The 25,921-nt window shown below is 41.3% G+C and overlaps 1 protein-coding gene across 1 annotated transcript in view; it reads left to right on the plus strand.

Moving 5' to 3' along the window:
* The first annotated feature begins 451 nt into the window (after positions 1-451).
* Positions 452-25,921, plus strand: part of SHC4 (SHC adaptor protein 4) — a 109,392-nt gene continuing 83,922 nt past the window's right edge. Inside the window, exon 1 of the mRNA XM_006920385.2 lies at positions 452-1,430. Within this exon, the coding sequence (XP_006920447.1) occupies positions 846-1,430 (585 nt within the window). The 5' untranslated portion in view covers positions 452-845. The remainder of the gene's footprint in view (positions 1,431-25,921) is intronic.

The raw sequence follows: 25,921 nt of genomic DNA on the forward strand, positions 1-25,921 counted from the left end.
AGAGAAATTCATTCAGCAAAGTTCATTCATAAAAATTTCAACACTGGTATCATCCTGCACATCTCAGCCTTCTGCTGCCAATGCGCTCCTGAAAAAAGCTCAAGACAGTGCGGGAGATTGGGAAGCTCAGAGCGCGGGGTGGGCAGGCTGCTAGGGGACCCGAGGAACACCGAGGGATCTCAAGTCTGTGAAATAATGCTGAGCAGCTCCGGTCACTAGTATTCCTCGCTTGTGGCCCAGACGGGATGCAAGACAAGATCGTCCAAGAGAGCTCAGCTATCAGAATCAACGAACTCGGGCAGAAGGGCCTTCGGCTCATATATACCTTTCCTTTTTTTTCATTTTTTAAATGAATAATCACTGGAACAAATAAAGGGTTAATAGTTCAGTCATTGCCCCGCCCTGTGGGAACCGGAGGGAGCAGGTTTGAAAGTTCCTGTGTGCAGAGGGGAGGCTGGGGGTGGGGTGGGGGCGCTAAATATTCTGTAAGGCTCCTGTACCGCTGGCGATGCGGCGGGACCGGCTGGCGGGTGCTCGGCCCGGTTCTGTGCGTAAGAGTTGGCCATGAGAGATCCCCGCCGCCGCGAGCCTGGACCCAAGATTTCCCAGCAAGGAATCCAAGGCGAGAACATCGGGTGCCTCCGCTTGGGCCAGGGAGGGACTGAAATCAGCTGGGGAGGCGTTTTTCCCCTGGGCTGACACCCCAAAGGGCCCTGGAGCAGAGCTGGAGAGGTGGCCGCCGCGAGTTGCATGGGGGGGTTGAGGCATTTGTTTTCCGTACCGTTTATCCAGCAGACGACGAGGCGATTTATGCAACAATATCCTGTTTCAGCACTGCCAAGGCTATGCGAGAACGCAGTCAGGACAGCTTGGCAGGACTCGTGCTGTATGTAGGACTCTTCGGGCACCCCGGGATGCTGCACAGGGCCAAGTACAGCCGCTTTCGGAATGAGTCCATCACGTCCTTGGACGAAGGCAGCCCTGGAGGCTCCGTCGGGAACAAGAGCTCGCCGCAGCCTCCCTACCCCGCCCTGGCTCCTCACTTGCCGGCTGAAGATGCCACCTTGGCGTCCCAGGAGAGCCCTACCCCACTGTGCACCTTGATCCCGCGCATGGCCAGCGTGAAGCTAGCCAACCCAGCCACCTTGCTGAGTCTGAAAAACTTTTGCTTGGGTACCAAAGAGGTGCCTCGGCTGAAGCTCCAGGAAAGCCAGGATCTGGCTCCCAGTAACCGGGCTTCCCCAGAACCCAGTCAAAATAGGGCCGGATCTGCGCCTCCGTCGCAGCAGGACGTGGTTGGGCACAGGCCGACCGCCTTAACTCCCGATGTCTGCCCTCTTCCTGGCCCTGGGGAGCCAACCCCAGGGAACAGGCAGGACAGGAACTTTCTGCAGCACCTGTTGGGGATGGGCATGAACTATTATGTGAGGGTAAGTCCATTTCCCTTTCTGCACTCCTAAGAACTGGGCAAAGGGGCATCTTCGATGCTTTCTGCAAGGGACTGCACTTCACCTGGCTGTGGTCTAGGTTTGGACAAGACGTTGCAACTGGACCAAGAGGAGGAGGGGAGCTGGGCTTACAGGTTTCCCTGCAAATGTCTGGCTTGTACTGGAGTTTTGCTTCAAGGGCATGAACTGGTGCTAACTTGTAGGTAGTTGCCAGGTGTAGGGGCAACTTCTGATAGGGACAGCTGAAATGGCGCCTTCTTGTCCCTACTGAACCTAGCATTCTGGCCAAGAAGAATCAAGTATTTCAAATCCGATTAGTGATTGAGACCCAGTAGGTTTTACCAGCCATTGTGTTTCAGTAGACATTTTTGTGATACAGGAATACGTAGTATGTAAGGAACTCGAATTTTAAAAATTTAATTCAGCATTTAACACACTTCTCGAAACATGGCTGAGTCTCTAGCCTTGTATGAAGAGCTAGTCTTAGGTCTCTGGTGTGCATTTTGCCTTTGTTGCCTACACTGCAACAAGTGGGCCTTGTCCATGAGCTTCGTGCAAAATCAAGATCCTTGTTCATTCCAGATCTGGGTAAAAGAAGAAAATAAAATTTGGCTCTTGCCCTTCTGGAGCTCACATTTCAATCTGGGAGACCAATGAATGCATGGGAAATAATAAGAGAAATGTACTTAGCAATAGGTAACCAGTGTGAGGATGCAGAGGGAATTCAGGAAAAGGAAAAGGTGGTTGTGGTCTGGGATTCATTCACATGGGCAACCTTCAGGAGAAGGTACATCTTGGAAGAGATAGCAGATCTGGTTTTGCAGAAAGGAAGAGATTCCTGGCAGGGCAAGAATACAAGCAGAGTCCCAAAGGCAGTAATCACTGTGGTGGCTGCAGGAGAGCATCATATAAGGAGGAAGGGGAATGCTGGAAGCTAGTGGGTCATAGAGAGAGTGGCTGGTACATAGTTGGTCTTCAAACAAATATGAGTCGAATAAGATGAACATACATCGTGGGTAGCTTGGGGAGGAGGGGGCAGTTGACCAAAGCTCTTAAATGCTAAATGAGGAATTTTCGAACATCGATTGGCAAACAAGATCTCTCCTTGTTTAGGTGTGTAGGCAAACTATGACTTGATGAAAGCGATTTCAAAAAGATCAATCTGTGGATTTAAGATGGATCAAAGGAGGGAAAAATTAGAGACTGGAAGGCCAGTAAGAAATATGTTCTGGAAGTTTAGGCAAGAGGGATGAAAACAGGGATGAAAGTGGAGATGAAAGAAAGGAGTTGAATGTAAGAGACTCAACAGTTTTGGGTGATTGATCAGCTCATTTTAGGTCATAATACAAATAACAGAATAGTCATCATTTATTGAGGAGTGGGTAGATTGGCGAGTTTGTTACTATTTATGGAAGGTGTGGATGACAATTGATGAAGGGTTGTGAGGAGTAAAAAAATAACTTCAAATTTAAGCCTTGGAATGGGATTAGTGATGTCAGTGATAGAAACTGTGTGAGTTAGGAAGGGAGACTCATGCTAAGTTTGTTTTCAATATGTTACATTGAAAGTAATGATATCTAAGAGGTACTTATTTGTAGATAGGCAGTCACATTAGACTAGCATTCAGGTGAGAAGTCTAATCTGAAGGTATAAATATGAGAGCTAGCCCAATAACTGTATTACAAATAGTCAATTGAGATCTCTAGAAAGGCCACATAATGAATATTAGAAGAGTTACAAAAAGAGTAGGCTTGGGGCAGCCTTGGCAAATGGATAACTAAAATCTGTAAGGAAGATAAATTTATGGGACACTCAGCTCCTGCCCTCCTCCACAGTGACATGGCTCGTAATAGAAAAGTTTCATGTATCTACTAAAAATTCATGGACACATTCTCGTTTGTTGAGTTTAAATGTCTGCCAGGCCCTAATGGGAAAACAAGTGACTCTCCACACCCATGGTCTCTGCACCTGCCTTCCCATTACCTAGACATCTTCTACCCTGTCTTGCTTTTCCTTCCCTCTTGTACCTCCTTCCGCCTCCCCACCCCCACGCACCTGTACAATATTAAATGTGAAAAGGGAGATGCGTAATCTCTCTTTTCTCTGGGGAGTGCCTCCACTAGCATTTTAGATTTTTAATGAGGACACCATCTGTCTTTTCCTGGCAATAATAACTGACCCCGGGAAAAGTGTTGACCTATGGCCCAAGTGGACCACACTATTTTACTAATAGACAGTGACGCAGGCCACGAGTTAACACCTCTGTTAGAAAGTCAAAATACATGGAAGAGCCTATTTTAGTAATTTCTATAGAATCCTAACTTTGAAAGACGAAAGAGACTCAGAAGTTATCAAGTTCAGTACCCCAGGGGGAAACTATAAAGCCCAGAGAAGTGATTTTTTTTAGGCCACACAGGAGAGTTAAAAGGAGAGTTAGATCTAGAACTCAAGTTCCCTGCGTGCCAGTGTTTGCTCTTTTTACCACAGGTTTCATCCTGATTGAGATTCTTTTTCTCATAGTTCTTTGAGATGTGAATCAATTTTTAAAAATGAAATGACACCTATTAATTTACAGACCAAGTGAACCAAAATTGCTGTCCTTGTACTTCTATGTGTAGGAAAATGCACATAGGAAGATTTAAATGGAAGGTTACTTGGTGAAGATAGAATCAGAGCAGAGAAGTGACAGATTTTTTTATTGGCTAGTGGATGTAGGAGCAAATTTTGTAGGCAAAAGGCAGCCACAGATTTCGCTTCCTTATCCATTTCATGTGACTGCTCTCCGCCCAAACTTCTTTGTTTATTCATTCACTCATTTATTCAACAAATATGTATTGTGAGCCAATTATGAGACAGGAACTGTTCCAGCCCTGAGGATACATCAGTGAGTAAAAGAGACCAGGTCTGAGCCCTGGTAGAACTTACATTCTAGTGAGTGGAGACAGGCCCTGATTGAATAGACAAGTCAATATGATATGTTGCATGTAATAAGTGCTAGGAAGATCAATAAAGCAGAGGAAGTAAGAATGGCAATTGCTTGGGTGGAGATAGAGGGTATTGTATTCCTTTTGGGTAAAAATTAGCATAGTTACAGCTACTCTTTATTTTGTTTTCCTGCATGTTTTATCTTTATAACAAGAAATATATTTGCTATCTTTTCTAAGTTAGAGTTGACTTTGAGTTAAATATTTTTTAAAATGACTCTTCTTTTGGTCTTATGATATAGAATCAATTATACAGCTGAAAATACTTTGTGAATCCTGAACACCTATTTTTGACTAACTTTTACTTAAGCTCAGTCCATAAATCCCCTAAAGGTCTCTTCAGATAGGTGGGCTGGCAAATCATTCTTTGAGAGATACTGAGCCAGAAATGGACAGCCAGATCTGATCTGAGCAAGTAGTGAGGTGAGCGAAGTCTGTTAAACAGTGCCAAATGGTGACATTTGTTTCCACCACAAGATTAAGTCTCATTTTTTTATGAGGTCTTCCCAAATCATTTTGCCTGTCAACAGACATTTACTTAGAGGTCTCCCAGGTGCCCCACATAATCTGTAGTGAGTGTGAAAAATACAAAACATGACCATTGTGCTCATCTCTAAAATGAGAGGATTCATCTGTATGGCCTTGGAGGTGTCCCCTCCTCCCCACACCAGCATTTAATGACTCTAGGCTCCTGTCTCCCCATGGAAGTGTTAAACTGTTAGTTTCCTTTTCCAACCCTAACCTCCAAATTGCCTACAACTTAGTTCAAAGACTAAATAAAGTAGAGGAGGCACAGAAGCTAACCCTGACAGAGCTCCTACAGGTAAGCCCAACTCTCACTTTTACCTGTTGAGGAAAGCTGTGTTCTCTAAGTGAGGACACTGAGATCCCAAAAGTATGATATCTACCCTACACTTTACAACCTACATAGCAGACAGGATTCAAATCCAGATTTGTCTGTTTCCAGTGCTCATCTTTGTCCCACCCCCTCTCCCTACCTCTGATCAATACAGGTCATCCTTAAAGTTTGTGAATAGTGTACATGAAGGACCACACTGTGTAGTATAACTTTATTATGGGACCAACCCATATAACTCACTGTGTTTATTCATTTGCATGATTTGATCTCCTCACTCCAGCCCAACCCAGCCCAACCACCTCCCCAGATTGTATTAGTTTCTTAGGGCTGCTGTAACAAATATCACAAACTGGAATTCAACAGAAATTTATTATCTTGCAATTCTGGAGACTTAGAACTCTGAAATCAAGGTATCAGCAGGGCCATGCTCTCTCTGAAGGTTCTAGGAGAGGATCTTTTTTGCCTCTTCTAGCTTCTGGTGGGGGCCAGCAGTCCTTGTCATTCCTTGGCTAGTAGATATGCATCACTCTAATCTCTGCCTCCATCTTCACATAGCTTCCAATCCTGTGTGTCCATGTTCAAATGTTCCTCTTCTTTTAAGGACAGCAGTCATTGGATTAGGGCCCATATTAATCCAGCATGACCACATCTTAACTTGATAATATCTGCAAAGACTCAAATTTCAAATAAGGTCACGTTCCTAGGTTCTGGGGGTTAACACCTCAACTTAGCCTTCTTGGGTGATGTAATTCAAGCCATAACAGTCCCTAAGACCATTTATTGCAATGTGTTTGCTCACACAAATATTCTTGGATACTGGGCTCATCAGCTTTTTGAGCAAATACGAATTTGTGTTGAGAGATTTTCTTTACTTACTTTGTAAATCTCACAGTATGCTCTTACTGTCTATTTTCCCATGTCTAATGTTGTATCTTAATACTGAGCCAATAGATTACTGTTGTCTATTGTCTAGATTAGATGTGGTTCGTGGAAATGCAATGTTCTGTCTGCTCCACGTATCTTTTCCACAGGAAAGCACAAGTCTAGGAGTTATAAGATCTGGGTTAAAGTAATGACTCCTAAATTAAACAGCTTTGTGACCTTGGGGGAGTCTCCTTACCTCTCTGAGCATCATTTTCTCCTATTGGAAATGAGAAGGTTGAAGAAAATGCTAAGATCCTGAGACTCCTGGTTTCCTTTCCCACTGGCCTTAAATCTCCTTCTCTTAGGATCTCTTTTGGTTAGAAAACAGATTCAAGACAGTTTCTTGAAGGAAACAATGTTTAACATCTTTGTGTTAATTGAGAGGAGAAGGAATGTCCTTAGTACCCTTGTACTAACACTGAGCTGGCTTCACCAGTAAAGCATCAGGGGTGCGTTATATGGGCATGGGTGTAGGTGGTCCACTTTAGAGAGATGTTGAGAAAGGAGTCAGATTGTGAATGGCATCTGAATGTAGGATTCTAGGAAGGGGCAGGGGTGGGCTGGTCCAGGGGGCAGGCCAGGGGTGAATGATGGTGGCTGGGACCCTGAGAACATGGCATAACTCATGTCATCCAGGCAGACAGGCCAGATCAGGGCTTGGTATCCAACCTGAGGACTTTAGAAGCAGCAGGAGTTAACCCATCTCTGTTCTCTATGGACAAAGTACTAAGAGAAAATGGCCCTGCCGCAAACATAGACAGTCTAGTAACTCTAAGTTTGAAAGAGAGAGATTTGTAACTCTAGGAAACCCCTGAAGACACAGTTCCGTGTTTTATGCAAAATAAAGGTAGATCTGAGTGGTGTGGGTCAGGTACTCACAGCCAACAGAGATGACTTTCTGCCTCTGCTGATTTTCCTCTTTTCTGTTATTGGTGGTTAAAAAGAAGGTAGAACAGGTTGGAGGAAATAGTTAGTATTGAAGATATTATATTTCCCTTTCTGTTTCTTTCTTGGAGTAGATGTAGAAGTAGATGCTGCTAGCACTTAGGAAGATTTGATCTGTCGTTTCTGTTATTCCCTTTAAACCCTCACACGCGACTTGATCTGTCCAGTCCTTGACCCTTGGCCACTAAAGCGTTAACTGGAAGAAAGAGTCATAGAGATCACCAAGTTCAAAACCTTATTTACAGGTGAGGAAACAGAGGCTCAGAGATGTGAAGCGACTTGCCTCATGCCACACAGCAACTCCGTGGTGGAGCCCAAACAAGAACTCCCGATTCCGCGTACAACACTTTATTTTCTACCCCTATCTTGCTTCGCCTTCCCTCACTCTCCAAACTAAATGTGCTGTGCCCAATGTGTCTACTCGATTAAAATGCTGTGTGCGCTTTTTTTAAAGAGCAGAGTGAAAACTTTTTCTAATAGGAAAATTATCTTTAAAAAGCAGCGAGAAGGAAAAGGAGGGCAGGGAGGAGTGGCAAGGAGCCTAAAATGCATTGGCTTTGCCAATTCCATCCTATTATGGAGGTTCCTGTGGAAGGCAACATGTCCATGCTGGACAAGGACTTGTGCAATATGTGTGGTTTGGTCCCATTTCATTTATCTTTCACAACTCTTTGGAATCATTTCCCTAATATAATTTTTCCTCTCACTTCTATTGTCATATCACTTTGAAGCCAATATCATGTCATCACATGGATTGATTCAAATCACCTCTGTTTCCCAATATGACAATTCCCAACATGACAGTTCCGTCATGAGGAGAGTGATCTAAATTCACACAGTTCACGAGGCAAGGCGACTCCACACACCCTTTCTAACCAGCAATAGGAATATGAGATAGGTGGGGTTTCTTCCCTTCTTCTAAAAGATATAAGCTTTGGAGCTCAGGAGGCTCTGGTCAGATTTGCACTGACATATCAAGATCATGTTGACCAAAATATACAGGCTCGGTGCTGCCTACAAAGGGCCATTACATGAAAAGATTGCATCTGAAACAGGAGAGTTTTGTAAGGCGGTGTCTGGAAAAGTTGAGAGGCATCAGAAAACTGGATTTTTAATTGAGAACATTGGTAGAGATCATATGAAATTTATTGCTATCGTAGCAATGATGATGAGTAAGTACAAATTTGCAATCATAATCTCAGGTGTACAAGAAATGTCATGAAAAGCATATTTTTTAAATCACATGAAATCCATACCAAGTCCTTTTCTGCTTGGCTGGCAATAATTTCAGTTTTGGTCATTATTCGTCCCCCAACCTCTAACCAGAATCACAGAGTAAACTGGGGGGCTTGTTTTGTGTCCTTAAATGGTGTAAAGGCCTCTGACTTTCAGTTCATTTTTTAGGATCTTGATAGTTCCTTAAAGACAGGAGATACCCCTATGTCTGGGCCTCCATTTTCACACTGGACTCTCTACCCATTTGGGGAGTTCCTTGCTGAGAATCTAGCCTGGTTGGCTGCCCCTCCAGCCATTACTTGGGAAGCCCGGCCACTTCCCTGGGGCCTAGCCAGGATGCAGGTCGAGAGTTCATAATGCTCAGAGACCTACCAATGTCAACTAGCCATCGTCTTCCCATTTCCTGCCCCTGAAGGACAGGAAGAACAGATGGCTTAAGCACATTAATGTGAAATCCAGAAGCAACCAGCAACCAAAGGGGGTGATGATGAGGGAGGACACAGCAGAAGAACATAAAGGAAATGACAGCCAACCTATGGAGACATCTAAGGCCGGGGAAAGATGGAATGAAGTTTGGTCAGGGTCCAACACTGGCAGCCAAATTTCTGAAGGAAAATGAGGTAAAAGGCAGGAGTTGTACAAGAAATGTCATGAAAAGCATAGTTCTAGGGAGGAGTTGGAAATTATATTGCTTATGGGAGGTCGATGGGATTGAGAGGGAGAGAGAGAGGGACGGGAGAGAGAAAGAGAGAGGAAAGAATGCATAGCATAGGCAGAATCCCACTCACAAAAGGATCTAGAACATAGAGATCATAAAACCAGCAGCTTAGTGACATGTTTAGTTTGGTTAAATTAGAAAAATAATTGTTTTGAATTAGTTGCCAACATTTTAAAACCAAGAGATTCCATATAAAACTCTGGATTTCTGGCTTCTCAGAAGAACTGGCAACACCAGCAGCCACCCCATAAGTCAGCAGATAGCCAGAACTGGATACTGAGCCTCAGCCCCACCTAGTTTCATTTACTTACATCTCCTGTCTATTCCCAAGGTGGCTGGGTTTGGACACCCACCTATGGCTTTAGAATGAGAAGAAATTTCTAACCCCTTTGTCTTTTATTTTCTAATTCAGAATACCTGAGAGAGAAGCTGAGATTGTCATCTTCTTGGGCAACATACCAGGACTTCTTTCTTTTATACAGAAGGACAGGGTCCTGGGGGCTGGATGAGACTCACAGAGCAGGGATCCTGCCTTCTCAACTCAGAGAGCCTTTTCTCATCCTGACATAGTTGCTAGGGTTTTAAGGGTAGCAGAACTCCAGGACAGGTACAGGCCATCCCTCTTTTGTGAAGAGGTGGTGGGTCAAAGGTTAGTTTATACGTCGGTTTTCGGTGACCATGAATTTTCCCAGAGAAATAATGTTAAAAGTTGAAAGCTTTCGTATACAGTTAGAGAGAGGATTAAATGAGAAAATATATGTAAAAAGCTTAGCCTTTCACATAGTAGGTCCCAGGTGAAGAACCAGCTTTCAAAGATCCAGGAGTGGCTTCAGGCAAAAACCATTTGCCGTAGACTAAATGTGATTTTTGTTGTTCATTTGTGCCTTTGGCATCCTTTCTCCTGGGCAGCAGTGCCACCCTACTGGAACTTTCTTCCCTAAACCTTTCCCGTGGTACTCCCCAGAGCAAGCCTGCCCTCCTAAGGTTGCCTACTATTTCTTCACAAGTTAGTCTTCCTCTTCCCTCAGTGCAGCAGAGTAAAAGATATTTGCTTTTGAAAAAATACTTATTTACTTCTTTGAATCTTCATTGTAGTATTACCCAAAGTTTGCCAAGGGCTGCCTATTATCAGTTAAAAATGCTTGTGAAAAATGCAGATTTCCAGCCCTCATCCTAGACTTACTGGATCAGAATCTCTGACTCACACCCAGAGACTTGCAGTTGTTTTTTTTTTTTTTTTAAAACAAGCTCCCTATGTGATTCTGATGCACAGAAAATTGGGAACCTCTGCTGAGTCTAGTTAGTGTAGTGGTTCTCAGCCAGAGATGATTTTGCCCTTGGGACATTTGGAAATGCCTGGAGACATTTTTGGTCATCATAACTGGGGTGTGTGGGTGTGTGTGTGTGTGTGTGTGTGTGTGTGTGTGTGTGTGTGCTACTGGCCTTTAGTGACTAGAGGCCAGGGATACAGTTAGACATCCTACAGTGCACAGGACAGCCCTGCAACACAAAATTCTCAGGCCCGACGTGTCAATAATAATGAGTCTGAGAAACATTGAGTTTGTGGGATAAAGTGCATAAACCTGGGATGTGCATTCACTGGTAATAGCGAATGGAAGAATAAATAATTGATTAATTGTTTGGCTCCTGAAAAATCTAACCTAAGCTACTTCCAATTTTCTTGTTTTCTTCTTTCTCTTTAAATCTACAGATCCTCTAAACATTATAGTTCACTCTCTCACACCCACCCAAACAATATTCCTCTGGCTTCCACATCAGGATTTCAAGTGATGGGAATGAGTGTATGGCAAATCAGCCATACATTTTTGCTATGACTCACTTGTAGATCAGGTATGTCCATGTTAGCAGCAGATTCGACCATAACTCAGGTGCACTATGGGCTAAATGCTGTTTACAGGCTAGCTTGGTATCCTAACCATGGTACCCTACCATTATCGGTACCTTCATTCCCTTAGGAAAATGCATTAAGAGTTTTAACAAGTAACTTACAAGTATATTTTAAGAACAGAGCCTGTCTTGGTGTTGGAAACTTTCTTTAGTTAGAGTCAGAGAGCAGGCAACATGAGGAAAACTCCCAAATGCTATAAGGACAACCTCAGAAATTGGATTTTTTCCTTTGGTGTCATCATAATAATTTACATAAATCATTCATTAGGAAATGGTGAAATGTATAATTCAGAGTTATTATTTTTTTTACCATTGCCAACTCTAGGTCCTTGAAAGACATTAACCCCTCCCCCTCCTCCCTTTCAGCATGGTTCCTTTAACCCTGGACTCAGGACTCAGACTGATACATTAGACTACAAAGTTCTATTTCATAGTCAGTTAAGCTCTCCAAGGTCACAGGGCTCATCAGCCGCAGGGAAAGGACTAAAATTCAGGTCTACTGACTCCCAGGCCGGCGCTCTTAAACTACCTTTTGTGAATATGACATAATTCTTGCATCAGGAGGTTATACTATGCAAGGAGAACAAAGATGTCCACACAAATTACTGTAATATAAAGCAGTGTATAATAAAGGACAACAAAGTGATTCAGCTAAAGCATGTATGAGTTCGAGGAGGAAAGGTGACTCCTTCCATTTTAGATAATTAGAGAAGATTTCATGAAGAAAAAGGCATCTTAATTGAGTCTTGAGAAATGGGTGGAGTTTCCATAGGCACAGATGGAGGAAGAGCATTCTGGGCAAAGAGAATGGCAGGAGTCAAGGCATGGAGGTGGGAAAGTAGAGGATGCATTTGGCGAATGGGGAGTAATTTGATTTGGTTGGAGAGAACATGAGATATATGTAGGAGATCAGAGGGAAAATAAGATGGACTGATGCTATAGCAGAGTTGTATAGTGTCTGAAAAGTTGGGTTTTCCAACAGAAAACCATAGAATGTTTTTTAAATAGGAGAATGACAAAATCAGAAGTATGTTTCAGAAAGATTACATGGGCTGCAGCACTCAGAGAGGATACAAAAGGAGGGTGACTGGAGAAAGGGATCCCAAGTGAAAAGCAGTATGGGAACAAAGGCAGTGGCAATAGAAATGAGAGATGTGAGACCCACTAGAAGACGAGAGGAAGCAGGAAGGGTTTGGGGGTTAGTTCCATTTTGCATGTGCTGAATTCAGGGTGACCTCAAAGCATCAGGTGGGACTCTCCAGCAGAAAATAGAATAGTTAGGATTGAGAAGAAATTATTTTTTGTTGCTGTTGTCATCAAGACTCAGGGAATGGACAAGGCTACCAGAGGGAAGGCACAGAGCAGGAAGAGAAGACAGCTTTGAGAGTGGCACATTTAGGTATTCTGTGGAGATAGGAAGGAAAGGCATCGGTGACAGAACTAGCAGTGTGAAGAGCAAGATGGAGAGAGGACAGGATCATCTATGGATTGGAAAAAGAGGTTAGACAAAACAATGTGAGAACCATGGAGCATTCAAGGAAGAGGAGAACTGAGAAAGAGATATGGGTTTGGCCATTGATCTTCTTACTGCCACTCTCCACTATGATATTAAATCAACTTGCAAACCACGCATCATTGGCTATTGACATCTCTTCACACTTCCTGCTCTCTCAGTGAGTGGCATCTCCCAACTGTTCAAGTCAGAAATCCAAAAGTAATTCTAGACTACACAGCCCTCAGTTATTAAGTCTTGTCAATACCACCTTTATGACATATCTTATACATATTCACTTTTCTCCATCCCCACTGAAATTCCTGAGGTGGGGACCATAGTAGGCAGCATTTTCAAACTTATTGTTCAGCTTCTTATAGAACTATTATTTCGTGAAACACACTTTGTGAAACTTTGCTGTTATAGCTTTCAGTTTAAACTAGGAGGTGAATAATCATAATACAAGGTATTAAGTTATATATACCTAAAGAAAATAGTCAAATACATCAGTGTAATGAACTCTAAGAGGCAGAGACAGCTTCTAGCTGGGTGGTCAGAAAAGAAAGGCTTCCGGGGCAGATTATGGCATCTGAGATGGTCCCTAAGAATGGAGAGACATTTAACCACAGGAAATATATATTTTTAAAAGGGTATTCCAAATGGAGGGGACATTGATAAGGAAATATGGGTTATACATAACTGATTTTAGCACTGATTTTAGCTTGGTTAAAGTAGAAGCTGCTTGGAAAAGACTAGTGGATAATAAACTAAGATTTGAGCCAGATCATAGCAGGCCTTAAATATCAAGTTGGATGTTTGAGCAGAAGCATTGGGATTCATTAGGGCTAAAGAAGGGAGTAACTGGAGGAGGGGAATCCCTTTCAGAGGCTATTACAGCAATGGTCAAAGTGAGAAGTGTCTATATTAGGGTCTTGATGGAGTGAAGTTCAACACTGGTAGAGATATTATGGAAGAGAAATTTGATGAAGAGGGCAAAGAAAGAGGACAGATTCTAATCCAACCTGCCTCAGGTTTTGAGGTTAAAGATCTGGGGTGGGATGGGAACATGCTAGTAAAAGACATGAAGGACCACAGGAGGATAAGTGTTGAGAGGGAAAGTAAGAAGTTTGATTTCCAATATATTGAGCTTGAAGTCACAGAGAGTCATCTAGAAGAGAGGGTGGTGTCCAGCAGGCAGGCAGAGTTGGGGAGAGCCTCAGGACTGATTTGCACTTTGTGGATTAAGCCAAAGGATTGGACATTCTTATCTAACAGTTGTTCCATTAAGGGAGAGAGATTTTAGGTGATTTTTGAGACTGGTCAAAAATAGAGTGTTTCTTAATCTTATATAGTAAAAGGCTTCTCCTCTGATGAAAATGTTTCATATATTCTTTTGACACAAGTGAAATTTTATATAAATTGCTTTTGTGTTGTAGAGTCAAGGCCTTTAAGTTTTATAGATGCAATGATTAATGTTCCCTTTCATCATTATTGCATAAATTCTACCCATAGTTTTCATCTACATTCCTCCTTTTATTTTCTTTAAAGTGAGATGAGCTCTTTGAGACATCTTCAAAGCAATCTGAGTGCAGAATCAGTTTTATTTTTTAAATCTTTTAGATTTATTCATATCTAACATTATTTTTAAAAGAATTTGCCTTCATAAAGTCTTTCCAAGACTTTTGGCTTAATTGTCATAGAAATGAGTACCTTTAAAAAAATCCACACTCATTTTTTTTTTATCAGTTTGTTTAATATCTATTTAAATAATGTGATTTCAGTAGCAATTACAATTGCCATATACAGGTGTGGCACAAATAGAATGGGGTAAGTCCACAATTTAAATGGTGGCAGCAGAAGGTATAGAAATTCCAGTAGCCTGCCTGCTTAGCAAGTTGGTTAAGTGGCAGCCAATTAGTAGAGTTTTATTGTAGTATTGTGTGTTCACAATTCAGCAATTTGGTTTGCTGTGTCTCACAATGCATTTATCACATATAAATGCTTTGTCGTATTGTTGTAACATGTTTTACATTCTAGATTTTTTCCCTGCTAAACTTGACAACATCTCACCCAAAGGGCAGACAGCATTGAATGAATACTCTTGTACTTACTCTCCAACAGCTTCTGTCTGGGGAAAGTGATATATAGAGAGTCCCAAGGCAAATGAGAAAGTAAAAACCACGGCAGATATCCTGACTGCCCTGCAGAATCCTATCCAAGACTGGGTTTTCAGATGAAACTGAATCAGCAACTAGAAGAGTATCTCTGGGATGGAGGTTTAAATTTAGAATCTTGCCTATGACCCAAAGCCTCTCTCTTTATAAAAACAAACAAACAAACAAACAAACAAACAAAAACCCAAGGCATGTGAGGTTCGCGTTCCCCACAGTGTTGCCAACATTTTTTCTAGTTTAAGACTAAGTGAAGACCCTCTGTTTTTTGTTTCTCTTAACAACAATCTACATTTCCTAGGGTGCTTTTGTATCTCCATAGCTTTTTGTAAACAAACAAACAAAAAATAGAATAAGTTTGTTACAAGGGAAGATATAATTTGTTCTCAGGAGCTTTTGTTTGTCATTTGGAAAAAAAAATACATATTTTTTTCTGGTACGATAACATTAACTACTAGAAATAGGCCCTAGCAAAAACCAATTTGGTTTTACATATCTATTTGCCAGAAACCAAGGTACTTTACTCGATGAAATGGATATATTTTAACTTTTATTCACCCAGCGCTCCTAGGCATGCAAAGGCTGCCGAATTTCTGAGAATGAGATTGTTCTCTCACTTGTATTGTTTAAAAATAGAAGAATAAGGGAAGAAGAGCAACGAGGACTAACTTTTTAAGTTCTTTTTATTTAATCTATTTTTCTCTTCATTGTCTCTATTTTCTGAAATGTCAAAGGTAATACATACTATTCATTAGGGGGAAAATTCAAACAATGCTGAAGGTAAAAGGCAAATTGCCACTACTAACAGTTTGTCTTGCATTCTTTCACACTTCTTCCTAAGCATTGCATATTTATATGTACACACAAACTTACTTGTTGACACAGATGAAGACATACAGTGCATGCTGTTCTGCAACATGCTCTTTTCTCTCTGACTGGTAGATCAGGGCACCCTCTCATGTCAGTACCTGCCGATCTCCCAGTGGCAGCATAGTGTCCCAGAGGAAGGGGACATGTTGCCTCTATTAAGAGACAACTCCCTGACTTCCTGGCCCTTGGAGGAGAGCCTCACATACCCTGTGCTGTTTCAGCTTGTTGTCTTCTGTCCCTTAGCTGTTCTCCTCTCCCGAACACAGCTGCTTCCCCACGTCTGGCTCCTGAGAAGTAGATGCTCCCGGTACACGGGGATCCTGGAGCTCAGTCTAGGAACATGCTCTGCCACTTATTGTGTAGCTGGAGATGCTGAGATCCATCAAGAGACCATTTCCTCAAGAAAAGTGAGAGAATCTTAACTAAGATTAGCCAACCTGCAACAATTCACCCCAGTGTGTGGGTGCAGGTCTGTACATGGGAGTGTGTGTGTATGTGTTATTTTAGAAGGCAAAGCCTATGCTCTTGTCTGATGTATTTCTATTAGAGAGTAACAGTGGAATTAAGTTCTGTTGTGCATTTTTGGCTGCCACTGGTTCATTCTAGTACACAGACTAGTTTATTTAGGGCTAGAAAGGACAACATCTTTTTAGGGTCTTGGTTTTTTTCACCATTCAATTTCAACTCATCTTCTAGAAGTCAAAACTAGTTATATATGATTATCCTTGTACAGATGAGAGAAGGTACAGACCATGGAGGGATATCCCAGGGCAGGCAGGGTCCTCTCTCTCCTGCCCATGGATCTGTGTGGCTTTGCTGGAGAGCACATGAGGCCTAGTACTTCAACTAGGAATGGAACCTGCGGGAAGGATGGAGGAGAACCCTGACCAGAGGCTCATCTATTTTTATGATGATGTTCTTTTGGTTTCTGAAATGATGACATTTCTTATTCTGGCTAAATAAAGATATACTCGAGAAGAGTTTTTGATTTGAAAATAAAATATCTTAGAAGTACTAAAAGTTTGAAATAAATGCCTAAAACTTTTCAGAGTAGCTTTAACTACACCCCTATTCTTCAATATATACATCATGGATAGACAGTGCATGGGAGCTAACACCTGTCTGCATAATGCTGGACTCTCAGGACCTAAGTTATTTCAAGTATTTCTTCTCAATTTTTTCAAATAGATTTTTTAAAACAGAGATGAGTTTTGAAAAATATGTTAAAAAAAATTTTAAAACAGAGATAAATTTTAAAAAATATGTTAACCCATCTAAAATAGCTATAAGCTGTCCACTCAAAAACAAAGAAACCCTTATTCAATACCAGAATTTAAGTTCTTTATCTTTTATCACGAGCAGTAATAAGTTGCAAAGTTCTGGGAAAATAAAAGCTGAGATTGCAAGCACCATATCTCTGTGCCTAGTTCTGTGATAGGAATGTTTTGTGGAGGGAAGTTCAGAATGTATTGAACAGACAGCAGAGAAGATAATCACTGAGGAGGAGGAGAGAGCCAGGCAGCAAACCTCAACATGAAACGAAGGAAAGAGATTCTGGCCTGGAATGTGTGGTGAAATTTCCAAATCTCCCTTCAGAAAATGTAAGAATCAGATTTCCGTACTAGGCTGTTATCTGTGAAAAGAAGGAGGAGGGGGAGGAGGAAAGGAAAGGAAGAGGAGAGGGAGTAGAGGGAGAAGAAAGAGGAAGGATGAGGTAGGATGTTGGTATTGCTGTGGGAGGCCCTTGGGTTTTGACGGGGAGTGAGTATTGATCCTGGATGCCTCCAGGAAGCATAATATGCACACTCATGGATAATATATTTATTTATGATTTATACCCTGCTGACTTCCAGAAAGGTTTTGATGTGGCTCCCTTGCTAGTGAGTTAATGCTTCCTACACACACTGAGCAACTCTGAAAAGAGTGAAAGGGCAGAAACTCTTTGAGTCATCACCTGATTGTTTAAGTGAGCTAAGAGGGGGGCTGTTTCTTATGAATGAGGTGACCTCAGACGCTGTCAACACTCACTGGTATTGACATCACCAGGAAATCATTGAATTTTTCAGATAACTGAAGCTTCTCACTTTAGAAGTCAATCTTTTAAAACTTAAAATATTTTACATAGAAACCTCTGTATAATGAAGATTATATGCTGCTTTCTCTTCAAAGATGCTTGATAACTGAAAAAACTTTTTTTGAGAGGGAAATGCCAATTTTTTTCTCTAGATCTATACTTTATTTTTGTAACAGTTTTATTGAGATATAATTCCCATACCATAAAATTCACTCTCTAAATGTACAGTTCAGTGTTTTTAAGTATATTCTTAGAACTGTGCAACCATAGCCACTATCTAGTTTTAGAATATTTTCATCAGTCCCAAAAGAAGCCACATACCCATTAGCAGTCACTCCCAATCACTTCACTCTACCCTCTGGCAGCCAGTAATCTACTTTCTGACTCTATGGATTTGCCCGTTTGGGACATTTCATATAAATGGAATCATATGATATGTTGTCCTTTGTATCTGGCTTCTTTCATTTTAGCATAATGTTTTTAAGGTTCATCCATGTTGCAGCATATATCAGCATTTCATTACTTTTCATGGCTGAATAATATTCCATTGTAGGGATATGCCACACTTTTTTTTGATCCATTCATCAGTTGATAGATGTCTGGTTTGTTTTTACTTTTTAGTTTTTATGAATATTCATGTATAAGTTTTTGTGTAGACAGCTGTTTTCAACTCTCTTGGGTCTAAGAACCACCTCTGAGTGGATACAGATTGGAATGTAGCCTCCTTTTTCTTCTTGTGGGAATGGAGCCTTCATTCTAACAGTCATTGTGGTATGCTGGGACCCAGGACATACTCTCAGAAGCTAATGAGTGTGATGGGTTAGTTGCCCTTGAACTCTGAGTCCCTAAATAACTGAGCTTTTTAAACTTATGCCTATATTTTTATAGTTTTTTGGATTCTTTCCAATCAGTCAGCTGTTACTCTTTGCTTTTGACAGTGAGCCTGTTGCTAGGAAAACCCTAAACTTCAATTTGGGCTTCTGAGCTAGAGAGAGGACAACCTGTTACAATAGTGTCTAAATCAAGAGTAAATGGTCTCTGAATGAAGGAATGAAGTGCTCTTTTAAGGAAAAACAAAACAAAACAAAACACAAGCATAGGCTTTAGTATCAACTTAATTTAAAAAAATCTCTTTGAGCCCTTACTTCTGTATTCTCATGTTTAGGACATTTGACATTGCCAAGTATGAGCCTTCCGGTTCAAATGTTACTTTTGCTGGTATGTAGGAAAATATATTTAAGGACTGCTGAACTGATTCGCATTCCAAACCTTTTCACAGAGCTCTCATTTGCTAGGAAGGAAGCTGCATAGGAGCCCTGACTCCCCGACTGCCATTTCCAAAGCACAGGTTTAAAAGGCCTCTGTCACTTCAGATTAGGTTTTACAATGACTCAGATAAGTGAACTTTAAACAAGACAGAGATTTACTTTTTCACTCATGTAAAAAAAAGTCTATAGGTAGGTAGGCCAGAGCTACATAGTAGTCTCACGGTCTCATCAATAACTGAGATGCCTTACATCTTTCTGTTTGGCCATCCTTAAAACATGGCTTCCATCCTCATGCTCATTCAAGATTGCAATAGGGCCACTGGAACACCTACCCCTACACCCATATGTCTGTTTTCCAGGCAGCAGGAAGGAGGAGAGTCAATGACAAAAATCGTGTGCCTCCAGGTTGAGTTGGCCCTCTTAAACAGCTTTTCTTGAACCCAATGACATTCTTTTACATCTCATTGGGAAGCTGGGAAATGGTAGTTTTAAAGCTGCATACACTGGGGTTCTGTTAGTAAGAAAGAATGGAGGAGATGAAAAACAGAAAAGATATAGGAGGGAAAAGGAAGAGGAAGTCTCCACTCTGGCTTCCTAGGAGCTCATGGTTTAAGATGGATGAGACACAGGCAGGTCATCAAAATATGTTACGCATAGAGCTGTGCAAAGCTTTACGGTGGCTCATCCCTGGACCACTTCAAGTGTGTAGGCTTAGATTGTTGAAAAGGATGATTTTTGGTGATGGCTGAATTGTTCATCTCAGTTCTTCAGTGGAAGGATCAGAGGACTTTCTGGAGGATATGGAATTTTAGAAGGATGTTAAAGGAAATGATGCTATGAACAGAGACCCTCTTCAGGGATTATGGGAATGGCTGGCCTATAGCCACCTGTGTGGTGTCACTTACTCTTCTTGGTTTTCATTTGTATACTCACTGAATACCATTGATCAGGGGTATTCAGGACAATGGTTGAGGTTTGGAGTGTAGTCAATGGCTGAGGAAGGAAAGAAGCTTCTTGATTTCTATGAGAATTTCATACCTGAACTAGACTCCCATTGTTAGCTATAACCAATTAGCCTGTCCTGCCTCTAGAATCTGACTTCATATTCCTATCTTTCTGATTACTTACCTTCTAGAAAGTCATTACTTAATGTAATAATAATAGTACTAGTAATCCACTTTATGCTAATAGATTTTAAAGGACATTAGAGATCTTCCTTGCAAAGATTTTATGAATCTAGTGTTTTGGGTTTTAAAAAAATATCAACTAGCTAGTCAATCGTTTCTAGTTCCTGTCACCATGCTTCTGTGATTTAATTCTGAAGCAACCCTGTGGTTGCCAAAGTCACAGGATTATGCTGCTACCCAATACAATGTTATCACTTACACAGCATTAGGCTTGGTCCTGATTATTTATAAGAATGTTTAAGCATTTCCCATTAGTATCTAGACATATGAAAAGGGCAAAGTCTTCCAGCTTCAAAAGCTATTTGATTCGGGCACTTGGGAGAATCTGACTCATTATTAAAATAAGTTATTTGAATCAGGCCATACACATTCCATGGATAATGTCCATTTCTGCCCCCCCAGGGACTGTGATCTCTCCATTCTCTCCTCTTCTCCTGTTATTGTCAACCTTTCTACCACATGAACATACACGAGTCTGTTCCACCCTTAAAATAACCTCCTCTTCTTAGCTTATCTTTCCTCTTTTGTTAAAATATAAATTTCTCAGAACAAAAATAAAAACAAAAGCACAATGCTCTCTGGTTTACTTTCTTACACTACGTCACATCCTAAATCTCCTGCTCTCCGGCTTCCACTCCTCTTCTCTACTGATATTGCTCCACTAGAGCCAACAGTTAAAGCTAGCAGTTGCCAATTCTAGTGGACATTTTCCAGACCCTTAACCTATTGGTCCTCTCTGCTACCTTTAATTTGGTTAGCAATCTCTTCCCCCATGATGCCCTTGTCTTCCACCATATTATACCCTTGGTTCTCCGTGTACATTTCTGACTTCTGTTTTATGTTTTTGGTCGACTCTACTCTGCATGCCCTTTAAATGCTGAGTGACATCAGATAAGCCACTTAATTTTTTATCCATGAAAAGCAGAAGGGTTGTAATGGATAATCTCTAAGGTCCCTTTGAGCTCTAGTATCCTTTCAGTCATATTATCAGGAGTCAGAATTCACTGACTTGAGTTATAGAAAACTCTTGTGTTTTATGTAAAAAGAAGTGTAATGAGAGATGAGCAATGTTTGGGATGCAATTCTGCAAAGGCATATTGTTGGCTGCTTCTTTCAGAGAAGTCATAAAAGCTGAAAACCAGTACAGCATCATTCAGCAGTTTATCACCATGTGGGAGACTGACTAATGTAAGTTGTGGTTTCAGCACAACAGAACAACTGACCATTCATGTAGACTTCAGTGCTTGGAGCGGGTAGTGGTGGTGTGAATGAGGTTCTTGGGCCACTATGACCTCTAGACGTGACCACACACGGGGCATGGTTACAGTCCTAGAGAGCTGAGAAAATTGAAACCTCCATCATACAGACACTCCTACTGGGACATCATGTTTGACTAAACATGGTGACTGATGATAAAAATGTTGGCTTTTTTCCAATTGGTTTTTTTCAGTGACAATTAAATGGTACCCAGTTTTTAATAGTAATTTACTTATATATACTGCTAAGATTTCAGATTATTCCCTGAGAGCAGGATTTCATTTGACAGGCAGGGCAGGAGCAAAAATTTAATGGTATTTGAATCCCTAAAGTGGGATAGGTACAAGCATTGCTGGATGGGGAAAAGGGAATAGAAGAGAGAGTTTGATGGAGCTACTAAAGTTTGTCTCCCTTGTGGTAGTACTTGCAGATGCCCTCATTTGTGAGCATATTTTTTCTCCAATAAGTGTTTAATTTAACCCCAAACTCTAGGTTCTGGGTACTCAAGGTTGAGTCAGATTTGTGTTATTTTGGAGTGCAGAGTATAATTTATTCAATATTTTTTGAGGAGCTCAGAACTGAGAAATAAGGTCATAAAAATGCAAAGATGTAGGATTTTAATTGTATTATGAGTTATCAGGAGAGACCATACACATACCATCACTATTAGATTAGATTAAGTTTCCAACTTAATTAGACAAAGATACAATGTATAATTGATAGGTCATCTGCTAAACCATTCTGCAAAGGTTTTGCCTTGGCTACAGTAGAAACCAAACTAAGGCCATAGTCAACAAGACAGTGGACACGTTGGACCACTGAAGCAGTAGGCAGGGCCCTATGCCATTTTCTTGAGCACACAGCCAGAGCACCCTTGTTAGCCTCTGTTGGGATACACGGAATTGCTGTCCTTGGCCTCTCTGATTGGGAGCCTTAGAACATCAGATGGTCACCTAGTGGCAGGCCTGGGAATTGCATTAGCTTTATCTGCACAATGATGGTGCTGGCATTTTGCCTCACCTTTCAGAGTAGAGGACATCCAGCAACACTCTCCTGGGAAGCAGATTAACTTCTGTGAGTCACTGCTTTTCCATCTCATTTATGATTCATGACCTGGGCTATATTTTTAGCTTGTATTTATTTGGGTCTGAGAAGTGGGCTGAGTGAAAGTGTTGTTTGGAAACTTATAGAAAAAAGAGGAGAAATTGGTATCACACTTAAGCTTACGTAGTCTGAAATTTAGTTTTAGTCCTCAGACATTCTGTGAACATTTATTGAGAGCCTACTGTATGCCACACATTTGTGTCAGACTCTAAGGATGCAGGATAAATGGGACCTAGTTTCTGGCCCACAAGAGTCCATTGTGTGCAGGCAGATAATTAATGAGGTAACTAATGTACTGCACCCCTGCCAATACCCCCAGCCATATCTCTAGACTTTATTCATATTGAAGAACTGGCTGTTTTTGGAGTTCTCTTTTTTCTTGCCCTTACCTCTTGCACATGCTGTGCCCATTGCCTGGAAGTCCCTCCCCCAATCTCTCCTTTGTTGCCTTTCATGACTCACACCAGCATCCCCTCTGAAAAATCTTTGCTGATTCTCTTAGGCTGGATTGGAGTCCTTCTCATACACTCCCTTAGCACCTCACCCCCCCCCGACCCCAGTGTTTATCATATTCCTGTAAAGAGTGCTCTCGACTGAGGTTTCTTCACAGTAAATGAGGCTTATCTATCAGCTCCCTAAAATAGGAGCCAGGTGAAACTGAAGAGGATTGTGAAGAGCAACATCGTCATCCAGTGCAGCCACTGCCATTTGCTCCGCCCTCTCCATGTGCCAGTCACAGTGCTCAGCACCACACTTTCATTATCCCATTTGAACCATATAATAACCCTATAAAACAGATAAGACAAGTAAGTTATGCCCCTATTTTATAGATGAGTAAACCGAAGCCCTGAGATGTAATGTTATTTCCCTGGGTTTCACAGATAGTACATGCAAAGCTGAGATTCAAACCCAGGCCTGTGCTCCTCGACTTATGGCATAGTCCTTCTCCCCTTTCATGGTTACTGCGTCCATCAGGGTAGACCAGGTCATTCTGTGTCAATAAGCAATCCCAGCATTCTCAGCAGTTTAGACAAAAAAGGTTTATTTCTTGTTTATGCCATGTGTCTGCAGCAAAGCTGCTGGGGGGCTCTAATTTGTGTCATACTCCCTCAGGACTGGGTTGAGGGTGCCTCTGTCTCTGTGCCTCCCCAGTTGAAAGAGAAAGGAAATGTGAAAAATTTCTCCCAATATGATTGTCTGTTTGAATGTCACAGACTAAATCAGGAGTCCCACTGAATTTCAAAGGGGCAGGATAAGTGCAGTCCTACTATGTGCTGGGAAGGTGAAAAACTGGAAATATTTGTGGATCAGCACTAATAATGTCCATGTCGTATTATATAAAGAAAGGAGGACATGGACTATAGACTAGTGGTTACCAGAGGGTAGGAGGTGGGGAGGAGGGGGGAGGTAGGTGGGGTAAAGGGGGTCAAATATAGGGGGGTAGGAGGAGGGCGAAGTGGGTCAAGGGCATCAAATATATGGTAGCTGAAGGAAACTGGACTTTGGGTGGTAAACACACAATAGACTATACAGATGTCAAATTATAATGTACACCTGAAAATTATATAATTGTATAAACCAATGTTACCCCAATAAACTTAAAATAAAGGTAGAAAAATAAAGTGGAAAAAAAAGGAAAAGAAAAAGAAAGGAGTGGAAGTGTATAAATGAAAACAAAAGCAAAGGAACAAGTGTCCAGAAAAATGAGGTCCTTCCACGGAACAAAAGAAAGCTAGCCTTTTTAAACCATAGGTCTCTAGTTAAATGGCTGTTGGGATCAATTATTCAGCTCTTCCTGTAAGAAGCGCCGTTAAGGCCTTTTTTCCTCTGAAGGCATTAACGCTTTGACACAACCTGGGATTTCTCTGGGTTCATCAGGAGAGAGCAGTCAATTGCTATTACAAAATCAACTTAATCTGGGAAGGGCCAATATTCCAATTCTCATTTTCATTATAGGGAGCCAGTCTTACTAGGTTAGACTTTTTCTAAGAACAGCATTCCTGGTCTCTGAGGATTATGCCTACACAGTGACAAAAATCTCTTAAAGGCTCTTTAGTAGGCTGGGACACAAGATCAACACTTGCCCCTCCCTACAAAGGACTTAGCTGAAAGCTATTGATTGCAGCTTTTTAATCAACAACATTAAAATTGAATATAATATACAATGTGCCCAAGGAGTTTCTGCAAAAAACATATTGAGAATATTTTGGTTAAGGAGAATTCACCTTTGTACAATGCAATTTCTGTTTTTCAAGAACATGAGGGCGGTTGACATGGCGTGGAACTGAGCACAATACTAAGTGTAATACTTAACTGTTTCACTTACTTGATGCAATTATTAACCTTCGGGTCACTATAAGTTCTTATAGATTGTAAAGTATCTGGCACCTGTGGAGGATGCTTGGCTTTACTACCCTTCTTTCTCTTCATGTAAAAAAAAAAAAATAATATATGTGTATATATATTAAGAGTTTGGGTGGGTAAGAGGAGGAGTGATACATAGCTGTATCTTTAATCTAGAAGTTTTCAGTTTCCTGAATTCATTTTCATTTTCAATATCTCCTGGACTACATTGTGGAGCATGGGGCACTGCAGGGGGATAAACATCATGGGGAAACTTCTCCTACCTGACCCAGGTACCTTAGGGGAATTGCTGTCAGCAGATGTCTCATCATAGGATGAAACACATTAAGTCTCTTAAGCCAATGTTCAGCATTGCTGTGTACTATCTTGTATTTTTTATAGATGCAGGGCTTGGAGTTGCTTCTAGATGGGAAAATTTTTTGGATCAAGGAGATGACATGGAATAGCACAGATTTAAACATCAAAAGGTCTGGGTTCTTCTCCATTAACTAGCTCTGTGGCCCTTGAGCAGAACACTGAATCTCTGAGAATCAGATTTCCCATATGTAAAAGAGGTATCATACGTATATTCAGGTCCTGTCACAGTTTCACTGTGACGATCAAATGAAATAACATTCATGAGCGTAGACAGAGTGTAAATCTCTGTGCAAAAGTACATGATCACAAAGGATGGCTTTTCTCGCTGTGCCCAACATATGGGAGTAAAATTATTACCAGGAAAGGTCATAGCCCTCCAAATGCTCTCAGGGTGATTTTTGTCACAGGACTGACCTCCAGTTGAGTGGCTATGTCTGTGCTCAGGTCTGTAGGAAGAGATGAAACCTCTCTCAGTTCAAAAAATTCCCCATGTGTAAGGGATTTTCAATAGGAGTAGGACTGTTGGTATGAGATGCTGCATAGCTGCCTCATGTGATACAGATGGTTGTCATATTTTCCTTGCCCACAGACAAACAGTACTTTTTTTCAGATGAATTGGAAGGTTTTTTTTTTTTTTTCGGACATATCCTAGTATGTTAGTGTCACCAAACCGCCGGCCAGACCAAGATCTTTATTGTTTATCTGGGGGTCTGACACTCAAGACACTCAATTTGCAGGATCCTGGGTTGCTCATT

This window comes from Pteropus alecto, unplaced genomic scaffold (genome assembly GCF_000325575.1).
Source record: "Pteropus alecto unplaced genomic scaffold, ASM32557v1 scaffold86, whole genome shotgun sequence".
Taxonomy (NCBI): domain Eukaryota; kingdom Metazoa; phylum Chordata; class Mammalia; order Chiroptera; family Pteropodidae; genus Pteropus; species Pteropus alecto.